The sequence below is a fragment of the Ceratosolen solmsi genome, unplaced genomic scaffold (genome assembly GCF_000503995.2).
Source record: "Ceratosolen solmsi marchali unplaced genomic scaffold, CerSol_1.0 scaffold35, whole genome shotgun sequence".
Classification (NCBI taxonomy): domain Eukaryota; kingdom Metazoa; phylum Arthropoda; class Insecta; order Hymenoptera; family Agaonidae; genus Ceratosolen; species Ceratosolen solmsi.
This window is the reverse complement of record NW_011948423.1, coordinates 7,952,247-7,964,703: the sequence shown is the minus strand read 5'-3', so window position 1 is coordinate 7,964,703 and position 12,457 is coordinate 7,952,247. Positions and strand designations below refer to the sequence as shown.

Genomic DNA, 12,457 nt, shown 5'->3' with positions numbered 1-12,457 from the left:
GTTTTTAGGAAATGAATTTCCTTTCCTAGGTCATCAGTTTGTAACGCATGCGCTTTTAAACTATTCTAATGTAAATAAATAGAAAAATCAGAGAACAAAAAAAAATATATTGGATTTTCAATAAAAATTATTAACATATAATTATGCATAAATTACATTGATATTTAAAGAAATTAATAATTTATTAATTAATAATGAAATATTATTAATAATATTTCACAATTATTAATGATTCTATCTTTTCTCTTTTATTAGTAATATGAAAATATGCAATATGCAGAATTGTTAGTAACAAAAATGTTATTAAACATTGTAATTTAATTCATTTTAATCAATTGAAAATGCTATCATTTAACAGCTTATTTAAACATATCTCGAGCATTGTTTCTACGCTATTGTTACTTTTTTAAATAATAATTTCTACTAAATATCAGCTACATCGCGAGTAAAATTTCTTCATTTGCATTATCTTTAAACAGGAGACTTTAAATACTAGAATAATTGATTAACAATGATCGAATTCTTAAAAGAATGGAGATTCAAAGGGCTTAGAAAAATATTGACGTTTAACGAAAGATATAATAGCTGCTTTTACGACAGACAAAATTAAATAACAAAATCGCATAACAATCACCTTTTTTAAATTAATTTATATATCTGATTTTTGTTTATCTTAATAAATAAAGAGTAATTTGAATTGCAACGTTATTTAACTTTTCTTTAATGCTACTGTTAAATCGTCGTAAAGCACTCTTTACGATTGACAAAGTACCGACATGGTTCCAGTTTATTTAATTTTTCATCGAGACGAAGCATTTTCTACCTTCGCTAATGAGAAAGAGAAAAGTATTCGGAAAAGCAGTGTCAGTTGCTAAAGGCATTGAATAAGATTCGTTCTATTCAGTACAACTAAATAAAATCTCGAGAGTAAGCGACGAATAAGCGATATTTTTCATTTCTAAATAGACTATAAAAAAAAAAAAAAAAAAAAAAAAAAAAAAAATCACACACACACACACACAAAAAAAGTAAAAATCAATTAACTTTTAAAAATGTCAAAATACATTATAAATTGTCGAAGTATATTGTATTCGTAAGTTGACGATATTAAAATATATGTATCCAAATGGATATTTCTAAGAAATTAAAATACCAATGGCTTTGTAATGTAAGTAAATCTCAACCTTTTTTTATTTTTTTAAACATTGTGTGTGACGTGCGCTTCTAGTCTGTGAAAATATGCAAAACAGTGGATATAGAAAACTTTTAGAAAATTACAGAGAAGCTAAATGTGTTAGGAAGTCTTGTCAATGGTATTACAATCATAATACAAATGATTAATTTTTTTCTACAATAATATTCGGCAAGTAATTAGAACGATTAGTTTTCAAATGCTATTCAAATAGAAAAACATCACGAGCCATATAAAATAAAGAAAATAAAGAAAATAATCTATCATTTTGATTTATAAACAATGCAAGCAACTAATTGTTAAAAAATTTTGTATATAATTTTTGTATCATAATTACAGTAATTGGAATATTTTGAAATTAATGATGAAAGACCGATATACTGTATTGACTTCGATACATAAGTATGTGTATTGTGAAAGCTATGCATGAACGCTTCACTATTAAAAGTCATGCATTCTATATTTCATTTTAACAAGAATTTAAGATTTCGAACAGTAACAAAATCACAGTTGGAGCAAATTTACCGTAATTCCTATAACGATGACGCGATGACGAAACTAATTCGCAATGCCTATTATTATCCATGTGGGTAAAATAGTTCGTCTCTCTTCAATTTATCGCTTCGTCTAAAAGCGCCATCTGTGGGTCAAGTCACGTCAGGCCTTAAACTTCAACTTTGCTTATTTCCATAACAAGCGATTAGCAACAGATTCCACTATCCCATTTAAAAATATGGGAATATTTATTTTTACCAATTAATTTAAAAAAAAAAAAAAAAAAAAAAAAAAAAAAAAAAGTTTAAGCCGTAGTGTGATATGTAATATCTAGAGTTTACAGTGTATGAAAGTAAGTTGAGCGGTATGAAACTTTATTTTATTATACTACATTACATAAAAATGTATAAAATTATTCAATTGAATTATTTAAGACTTGTTAAATTTATGATTAATTATCTATTGCAGAAGACTTTTGTCCGTCAATTCTAACGCTTTGGTTTTGCTGAATTTAGTACAAATTATTGATTAAATAACAATGGGTCAATGTAATGGCAAAATGGTTTTGCATTAGATTATATACTTATTTTTAAGTTTAAAACTAATATATATATATATATATATATATATAAGTATTATATACGTTTGTGTGTATATATATATATATATATATATAAAGAAATATGGAATCAAGCACTGCACCTCCAGTAAAACCTCCTCGAGGAATTAAGCCCTCGAAGGAAACTGTAAGGATATTATCTTTGTTTATGTGTGAAATATTACTTTGTAAATTCTCTCTATTGCTCATTTGTTACTTAATTTAAATGCACATTTTTTATATTTACATCTTTCAGAGTGGTTTATTAATAACTGTGATTCGTGCTCTCTCGGCGAGTGAGACTAACGAACAGAGAGAAGTAGAAAAGGCAAAACTTGAAAAAGATTATAAGCGTTGCGATCAAAGACTCGACGAACTTGTTTCGACTCACGAAGAAGATCTTACAGAAGTTATGAGAGTAAGTAAATCAGTTGATTCTTAGCATAAAAGTATATGCGTATACATTGAATACTTTTAAATTAGTTTGTATATGATTATTAAATTCCTATATTAGATTTTTGGAATATTATCCGAACAAGTAACAGCAGCTCGTGAAAGAATTCATTCCGTTAAAGAAAATTTAAATGCATGTAAGCAGTTGCTAAATTGTAGAAGAGAAGAATTAATGAAATTATGGTTAGAAGGAGTTGAACATAAGCATGTTTTACAGCTTTTAAATGACATGTAAGATTTCTTTTTATAATCAGTATTATTCCATCATCAATTTTATAAAATATAAATGATTTCTAGTGACGAATTAAAAGGAATTCCAGCTAAATTAAGCAGCTATTTAGAAAAGAAGCACTACTTACATGCAACGCAATTACTTGTTTCTGCTCTTTCAATGGGTGATAAAGTTTTAGAAGGTGTAGAAGCTCTGCGAGAAGTGCGATCGGAATTAGAATCTAAAAAACAAAAACTCAGTAGTAAATTATTAGAGGAATTAAATAACCATTTATACAAAGAACAATTGGTAGAAACGGGTCTAAAACGACAGGGTTCAAATAGAGATTTTCAACGTGGAAATGAAGCACGTAGTTCAAAAGGTAATAAAGTAAAGAGAAATTTACTTGATGTTGCTGTTCCTGGTTATTTGTCTGGTCAAATTTCTAGGTATGTTTGAACATATTTTAACAAATAATTTATATTATGATAATTAATAAAATTTCATTTTTAGAAAAACCAGTAATGTAGGATTGGAAGATTTAAATAATCTTGTTGAGGATGAAGGTAATTTAAATCCTGAAGAAAATTCTGAACACTTTTTGGCAATTATTATCGAATGCTTAGCTTTATTAAATCAAATTCCAGAAGCTATAGAAGTAAGTTTTGAAATTTCATAATCATTTTTATTTTTTTTTAATACGATACTTGAAAAATGCTTAAAATAATTTAAGGTTTTTATTAATTAAAATATGCATTCAAAATTATAGAAAACAATAAATATTCTTTATCCTTCATAATATCATTATCTTTTTAAAAGTTTTTTAGTTTCTTTTAAAGCTGTATATTAACATATAACGAAAAACTACTTTACTGTAAATAATTTATTAATTTATTAATTTTAATAACGAATTTGAATAATAAGAAAATCCTCAACTGTTCAGTAATATCGTTTAAATTTGAACGGTTAAATAGATTATTTGTTAAAATTTTAATAGCAAATGCTTCATTAAATAAGTAAAACTTACATTCAATTTAGGTTGTTAAAGCACAAATGCAAAATGAATTATTAAAAATTATCGAGGAAGCATCAAAAAATATCAAAGAATTACCGAATAAAGAAATGCCTCTAAATGTGAGAGTTCAAACAAATTCTGCTCTGGAGGAAGAACCAACGAGTCAATCTCCTCTCTTAGAGCTTCTGAATATAATATTTGAACGCTTTCAACAAGTCATCGCATCACATTCCTTAGCATTATGTGGATTTACTCATGTAATTAAAAAACATAATTTAGAAACATCTCTTTATGGAATAACCGATGTTTGGAATAATATTCAAGCAGTGGTAAAATAATAATAAAATATTATTTAGCAAAATATTTATTATATTATTTAGATGTTAGGCAAATTAATATTTTTATTTCATAGATTCAGATACTATTAACGGAGTATCTTGATGTACAAAATATGGTTGACGGACCTTTCCAATCTTCTGTTTCATTAAACGAACAAACTAACGATATTAATGTCTACTTTGCTAAAAAAAGGCCACAAAGACCAAAAAATGGCTTACTTTTTAAGTTTGATTCATCTACACATACCATGTCTTTTAATAATTATCTTAAGGATCATAGCTATAGTAGCCTCACGTCAGCCGTAAGTTTTGTATATATATTTTTTTCTATTTTTATTAATTTCTCAATAGAATCTTATAATGAGTGTAATTTTTAGGAAAATAAACAATCAAAATCTAATAAAAAATTAGTTTGTAAACCAGATCCAAAAAATATAACACTTATATTTAGACCAATAATGCAGTTTATTGATGAAATTGAACGGGCAATGGGAGTTACTACAGGGTAAGTTTTTATATCTACTTAGTTTAGTATTGAAATTAAAATTTTGAAAAAGATTTTTAAATTATAATAAATAATTTGTTGTTGGTACTCTGTCGGTACTGAACATTTTTATTTTTATTTTATACATATAAAACATGTAATTAACAAATTTTTAATTTTACGAATCATTTTATTTAACTTTAAAATTCAACATAAATATTAAAATAAATTAAACAGTGTTCGTTCATTTTTCGATACTACGATATTGAATTTTGTTAATTCAAATGAAATGTTTATACATATATTTTTTAAAACGTATATACTCCAAGTCTATTTCATAACCATGAAAGATATAGAAAAAGTAACAACTTTTTTTCTTATAATATCAGTAATAAATTTTAACTATTACAATTATAAGTATTTAACATAACATAGTGCTAAATTATTTATAAACAGTAATGTTTTTTAATATTACTAGTTTACAACAATATGAACAGTTCATATAAAAACAAAGTATATTTTACATAATTGAAAAATAATGCTTCTAATTATTGTTTATTTTATCTTATAGTAAAATATCTCGAGTAAAATTTTATAAAAATGTTATTAAATATATTTACATAATAAGCTACTGTTGCTTAATAATTGTTATAAACAAATATATGCTTCAAGTGCACAATAACATACGTACTATTAAAAAATCATGTAGCATATTTTTAAAAAGTCGTAGATCAGTGCATCTTTGATCATACGTAATAATAATTTATCAAATACACACGCGCGCGCGCGCGCACACACACACACACACACACACACACACACACACACACACATATATATCATGAATGTGCCCTATAAAAAATAATAAATAGATTTAAATTTAATAATTAAGACAATACATTTTTTACAAAATAATATGAAAATAATATTACAATTCATTATTTATTATATAATCCATAGTTGGTATACAACAAGCTCTGACTGGCATATTTTCACGGTGTTTTGACACAAACTTAATAAAATTAAATTTTGTTTAGCTGTATAAATATATGAGCATTCTTTTTTTTTTATTGTAAATTTTTGAATATCATTAAAATGAATGAATTTTTATCTTTAAAAATGAAATTATTATACATTGTAACATTGTTAAACGTTAAAATATTCAGACGACTGAATTATTTTAAAAGATAATTAAAGAAATTTAAGTAAAACATGTTATTTCCTTATTTATTGATATTTTAAACTAATCTGTACTATCTGCATTTTAAATTATAAAAAATTTACTACAATAAAGAGAAATATACCCGTTGACATTAAAAAAATAGATATAACTCGTATTTATGGAGAAAAGAAAAACTAATTCCTTTATTTAAGATGTAAAAGAAAACATTGGCAAAATTGCTATAAAATAATAGTTAAGAAAAAAAAAAAAAAAAAAAATTCAATAACAGACAAAAATGAAGTTTAATCATTTATTTTATCTTACTGTGTTAAGGAATTCAATGTGCACTTTAAGCAACTTTTTAGCGGATTATGTTAAAGAAGTATATCTTGGACGACATCATGTACTAGTTGCAACGACTATAGAAGCAGCGACAAAAAGTCCTGATTCATGGCTTGCTACAACATCTCCAGAACTGATGAGAGATATTGGGCTAAATAGGCCATTGTTACAGGTAATAAAACTACGTAAACCTAATATCTTATTTATAAAGTTTGCTTCTCTTAATACAATAAATACGCGTATGTTTGCAAATTATATACGTACGTGTCAACTGCACGTATTGGCTACTTATAACTGAATGAATCAAAATTGTTCGAAAATTTACATTTATGCATTTAAAAGTACAGTAAATAAATGTATGCCTTTTTGTATATGAAATGTTAATATTACTTATCCCGTATTAATATATATATATATATATATAACAAAAAACAAAAAAAATGTATATTACATTTCATGCTATGATTCTGCAAAAATCTAGATTTACAATGATTTATAATTTATATTTTATAAAAAATTATAATTCAATAAGTATGTTCTTATATAATGTAGCTACTGTGATAAATGTAATAAATGAAAATTCATAAGTAAAAATATAAATAATAATAATTAATAAAACAATAGATGTAATAGTGATGTGATGATCGTTGGGGTATTAAAGTATATCCAAATTTTATGTTTTAGAGTACCGTGAAAGTTCAACAATGCGTTGCGGAGCTTCGATTGCTTATGATTGCATTACCATTACAAGGCGAACATTTTTGTACTTTGGTTTTAAATGTTCTACACAATTACCGCGAGACATGTCAAAATGCTTATCGAGATATTGTCCAACCGGATAGACACGACAGATTAATTTGCTCTGCCGCCTGGCTCAAGGATGAGGATATTAGTAGATTTATTAAGTGAGTAGAGTGCGTTATTCTTCAGTCTTAATATTTATTATGTGCAGTTCAAGCCACTTATTTATTAGAATTATTGTATGTTGATGTATCATGAAAATCTATAGATCACTGCCGAATTGGGAAAGCATGAAAAGCCAAGTTCAATATTATCAAGCGGGTCCTTCTAATCGTAGAGTAAATCGAAGACAAGAAACTCACGACGAAGAAAGTCCGGACGATGTTCGTGAACGAAATTTAAAAGAAGCTGAAATACTTGCGAGTAATTTAGGAGAAGGTGGCGTTGGCGCTAACGAGATCATTTCTGACATTGAACAATTACGAAGCTTATCATTATTACAAGAAAGTGTCGAGTGGTTTTCCTTCTCAATTCGATCATTAATAAGGGAATTACAACAGTCTAATCATGAAAGGAACATCGATGTAAATACATTACCACCAATCCCTAATTCTCTCGTTCAATACCTAGAACAAGTGGCTGATGAATACGACGAGCTTGCCAATACCTGCATATTAGTATTACATTTAGAAGTAAATAGAATTATTATAAGCTTATGCTCGCTCTTATCGGCATTGAATCAATGTAAACTCCATAATTGTCATTACATGAATTATTCTTAGGTTAGAGTACAATGCTTTTATTACCTTCATCCAAGAGCTAAAACGAGTCTCTTGTGTACCGGCGCCAAAGATCCCGATGAAGCAGATTCGCGTGTTGAAGAACTTAGTCGGGTTTTACAGCATATGGACGAAGCCTTCCAATCGACGCTTCATCAAAAAAAAACTAAGGTAAAACATGAACGTACCTCCTCCTCCTCCTTCTCATTTTAATAATTATAATGAATTTGATCGTTTACCTCTGTAATAATAATAATACTAATACTAATAATAATAATAATAATAATAATAATAATAATAATATAAAAATTATCCTAAGTATAGCGTGATTAATAATTTGTAATAAATAAATGTACAAAAAATGAATGAAAGTAAAAGTCTAAAGGATTATAAATATAAATTTGCAGTATATTTTCGAGGGTCTAGGACATCTAATAGCTAAAATTCTTATCACATCTGGACAATATATCGAACGAATAGATAAAAGTGGAATACAGAGAATGTGCCGAAACGTATTCACTTTGCAGCAGACTCTAACGAACATTACAATGACTCGAGAACTGGCACTCGATCATGCGCGACAGTATTTTGAACTTTTTTATGAAACCCCAGAAGAGATTCTTAATAATATGTTAGAAAATGGGCCTCAATTTTCAGAGCTTGAATATATTAATGCTTTTCAGTTGATTGCCAGAAGTCAACAAGAGTATGTAATGGTTAATAAGAATCTCGAGAAGCTTTCGGAAATACTTGGAGACGTTGGAGTTACGGTATGACATGACGTTAACTAATAAGCAGTTGAATTTCTAGTTAAAATTTAAGTACTGCAGATTGTTCCATTAATAAAAACAAAAATAAAAAAAAAAACAAAAAAAAAACAAAAAACAAAAAACAATAAAAAAAAAACAACAACAACGACAAAATCCATTAATTAATGATGAAAAATTGATGAAAAATAAATGTTCAAAAATTATTAAATTCATTAAATATCTTCCCTCTATAATGTAATATCGCTGCTTAACGTATTATTATTTATAATTTTTATTTACGTAAGAACATTTCTTTTTATTTATCCTTGAATGACAATAAATTATATTTTTCGTTGCAATAATCACATCGATGGTAAAACGTGAAGCCTTCGCTATATTGATTTATTACTTATTTAGTTTGGACTACAGTAATACTGCTAATAACACATAATAACATAATTATCTGTCGCTTCACGATGTCGAAGACTTCTAATGTTCGACGGTCTGCAAGTAATTAATTGTGGCTTGATGATCGCATGCCATTAAATATTTAACTTCGGCCTGAAAATATTTAATATTAGAATAATCAAAGCAGGCATCATGTATCATTATATAAATAAATAAAAGTGCCGTACGGCGAAGGATATAAATGCATTATAATGAAAAGATAGAGCATCCTAAAATAATGCAATAATATAAAACTTTCATTGCTTGATTATTTATTTGAAGTAAAAAAGTGAGATTTAATATACCATTATCGTGTGAAACATTAAGGCCAAGGACTTTGGATTTATCCTGCACTCGCTATCATACAAGGCGGCTCGCTTTCCTGGACCCCATCCTTTTGAAAACGTCACCTGCACGTGTAAATTGAATCTTCTGATTAAAACTGAATAATTCTTGACCATCTTAATAATCGAATCTCTAGCCTTTATAAATTAATGTACAATATGGGAGAGGTGGGGGGAGGGTGATTAAATATCTCCTCAAATTTGTATTGAAAAAAACAAAAAACAAAAAACAAAGAGAGAAATAAAAGACTATGTATATGTTATATAAAATGAATGATTTAACGATACCTGAGCAACGGTTAAGTGAGCGATGCAGAAAATGATGAGGAGTAAAGTGAAGAAATGTCGTAGAAATTTAGACATGATGACTGACTCGATGTGCGCAATATAACCAAGTGCTTGTCGTCGATATCAAAATACGAATTCAAAGTACCAGGTCTCTCGTGCGTCGATGAAAGCGATTCTCCTTCTGAAATTAGCAGCACTAAATTCTGCTCTTTTATAGAGCATGTAATATATGGATTGCCGCCAACACCTCTGACGTTTCTCTCTTCTTCTCAGATAAACCGCGCATGTACTACGCATCTTCTTTTCAACTATCAATATTGGAGAACGAAAACTAAAATATGAAAATTAAAACAGACCGTACAGAGAGAGAGAGAGAGAGAGAGAGAGAGAGAGAGAGAGAGAGAGAGAGAGAGAGCTCGTATTCGCAGAGTGATCAAAGACTCAAAGGCCAAGCGCTCAAATATTGAGATTCTTCGTTCAAATTTAAATGATAGCTTTGCTTCTCGCCTCTTGGAAAATCGAAGAGCTGAGGATTCCAAAGCAATTTCCTTTGGTTAAATGGAAAGCGAATTTTGCAAAAATTTTAAATTAAAAAGAGACGAAAGATTGTCAGACCAAAAAACACACAAATAAAAAAAAACTCATTATATCAGTACGCATTCTTATCATTTTCATAATTTATGTGTGATGGCTAATTATTATTAACATTAGAATGCATGTACATTTCGACTTGTGGTATCTTTCTCAAAGCAATTATTTAATTTTAATGTTACACGAGGTTTATTTTTTATATAGGGGTAAAATTTTTCATTTTATAGTTTTAATTTATCGATAAGGAATTTACTTGTCATTAAATGAAATATACATTAAATATAAATAGAATTATTTGTTTATAATTTTCTATATTAATAGATGTTAAATACTAAAGTTAAGTACATAATAAGTTATCCAACAATCCATATACAAAATATAGGCTAGATTTACAAATACAGTGGCCTTACTGTTAATTATGATAATTAACGGAAGTTAGTTCTGTACAGAATAAAAAGCTGACTGATTTAAAAGTGCAATATATTTACGCTTCTACGGTATATTATAATAATACATAACAATAATAATGATAGACAATGATGATGGTGATGATGATGATCATAATGACAACGACGACGACGACGACGACGACGAGGAGGATACGGATGATAATTATAAGAATGATATATGTTAAACGACTAATAGACAATTAAGCGTGAGTTTTCTATATTATAAATAAATATATAAGTAAAAGGTATATCATATACTATATTGATGTAATACGCATGTTATATTAAATAAAATAAAAAGGAAATGATTTGGCCAATTTTTTAAATACGTTTAATTCATTCTAAATACATTCAATATTTACCTGATAGACTTATCGATCAATTATATAGTGAGGCATCAATAGTCTATATATTAAATTAATAATTCATGTATTAAATATGTTATAACCTAATTATTAAGAAGCCATTATTAAGCAACCATATATTAATAAGTATTGATTTATGTTTATCATCTGTTAATTCCTAAGCGGATTGTTTATCAAAAATTTAAAAATTCAATTGGTAATTGTAATTTTTGTTTACTTCACAAATATCATATCATATTAATAAAAAAGTTTTGCTAGAAAATAATAAAAACAGTAAATTAATTAAATGAGTAACAGTGTTTATTCGAATGAAAGGGAGCATCAAAATAACTATCTAATTAGAAATTTAATTAAAGTAAATATTCGCAAATTCAAGAAAGTAACGAATAGTAGTATATCAGCGTATATCAGCAATCTTAAACATTGATTAATAATTGCTCAAAATATATAACCTCGTCCGTGTACGTTTGTATATATATATATACACACACACACACACACACACACACACACACACACACATGCATATGTGTACATTGAAAATGAAATTTGAAATTTCTATCAATTGTTGAATAAGTTTTATGGAATAAAAGTGTGAAAAATTCGGAAGCAAAAAAAAACAATAAAGTACATGCGCATAAAAATGAGTGAATCAAGGAAAATGAATAACGATGGCTAGAGTAAAATAACACAATTACACGAGTCGGTGCAATATAACATAAGGAGCTTATTATATTAGCTTGCACGCGCAGTGTCCGCCGTATAACGAGTCGATAGCTTGATGTTTACCGAGGTGCAATAACAGAACCGCGCGTTCGTTTCCACACACTCTCTCTCTCTCTCTCTCTCCCTCTCTCTCACATTCTATATATATGTATATATATATTCCCTCCTTTCTCTCTCTCTCTCTCTCTCTCTCTCTCTCTCTCTCTCTCTCTTTCTCTCTCTGTCGTACTCTTGGTTACGCTCGCTACGGCTCGCAACAGATGGTAGCGCGATACCGACTCTAATATTACGACTCAATCACTCCCCATCGATCACGAGATATTCAACATTATTACTCGCGGGCCGCTCGCGTTCGCCGTTCTATATATTGCCCCATACCTACCTATACCGTATGTATACACGCCCAGCGTGCGAAGCTTTTTCCTCGCAATTTCACATCGCAACGTGCACAACCATATATTGCATCTTCTACTTTCTTCCTTCCTTCCTCCCCTTCATCCTCATATCCATCCACCCATTTATCCATCTATCCCTTCCACCGCCACGTCGAGTCTTTGATATCGACTTGAATTTCATTAAAAAGATAATAGCCCTACGTGTATTATCATATTTTATTCGGTATTGTAATGGCACGACATATGCCGCGCCAGAGAATCATTACCGCCAGCCACGCTCCCCCCCCCCCCCC

The 12,457-nt window shown here is 28.4% G+C and overlaps 2 protein-coding genes across 2 annotated transcripts; one reads left to right on the top strand and one right to left on the bottom strand.

Moving 5' to 3' along the window:
• Window positions 1-2,355: 2,355 nt before the first annotated feature.
• Window positions 2,356-8,675, top strand: Sec8 (exocyst complex component secretory 8). The gene is made up of 13 exons (XM_011499709.1): window positions 2,356-2,433; window positions 2,542-2,703; window positions 2,800-2,969; window positions 3,036-3,398; window positions 3,463-3,607; window positions 3,988-4,293; window positions 4,377-4,604; window positions 4,680-4,807; window positions 6,282-6,462; window positions 6,975-7,195; window positions 7,300-7,723; window positions 7,814-7,981; window positions 8,218-8,675. The coding sequence occupies exons 1-13, from the start codon at window positions 2,371-2,373 to the stop codon at window positions 8,584-8,586; spliced, it is 2,928 nt and encodes a 975-aa protein (XP_011498011.1). The 5' UTR covers window positions 2,356-2,370; the 3' UTR covers window positions 8,587-8,675.
• Window positions 8,676-8,742: 67 nt separating this feature from the next.
• Window positions 8,743-10,312, bottom strand: LOC105362297 (hypertrehalosaemic prohormone-like). The gene is made up of 3 exons (XM_011499708.1): window positions 9,639-10,312; window positions 9,312-9,416; window positions 8,743-9,120 (listed from the first exon to the last, which is right to left on the bottom strand). Exons 1-3 carry the CDS (start codon window positions 9,711-9,713, stop codon window positions 9,049-9,051), a joined length of 252 nt encoding a protein of 83 aa, XP_011498010.1. The 5' UTR covers window positions 9,714-10,312; the 3' UTR covers window positions 8,743-9,048.
• Window positions 10,313-12,457: the final 2,145 nt, after the last annotated feature.

Bases quoted from the DNA above. Each gene is read 5' to 3' on its own strand.
- Sec8 (XM_011499709.1), top strand. From the start codon at position 2,371: ATGGAATCAAGCACTGCACCTCCAGTAAAACCTCCTCGAGGAATTAAG. The intron at 2,970-3,035 runs GTAAGATTTCTT...AATGATTTCTAG, and splicing joins TTACAGCTTTTAAATGACAT to TGACGAATTAAAAGGAATTC. The intron at 3,608-3,987 runs GTAAGTTTTGAA...CATTCAATTTAG, and splicing joins AAATTCCAGAAGCTATAGAA to GTTGTTAAAGCACAAATGCA.
- LOC105362297 (XM_011499708.1), bottom strand. From the start codon at position 9,713: ATGTCTAAATTTCTACGACATTTCTTCACTTTACTCCTCATCATTTTC. The intron at 9,417-9,638 runs GTATCGTTAAAT...TTACACGTGCAG, and splicing joins CTCACTTAACCGTTGCTCAG to GTGACGTTTTCAAAAGGATG. The intron at 9,121-9,311 runs GTATATTAAATC...AAATATTTTCAG, and splicing joins TAATGTTTCACACGATAATG to GCCGAAGTTAAATATTTAAT.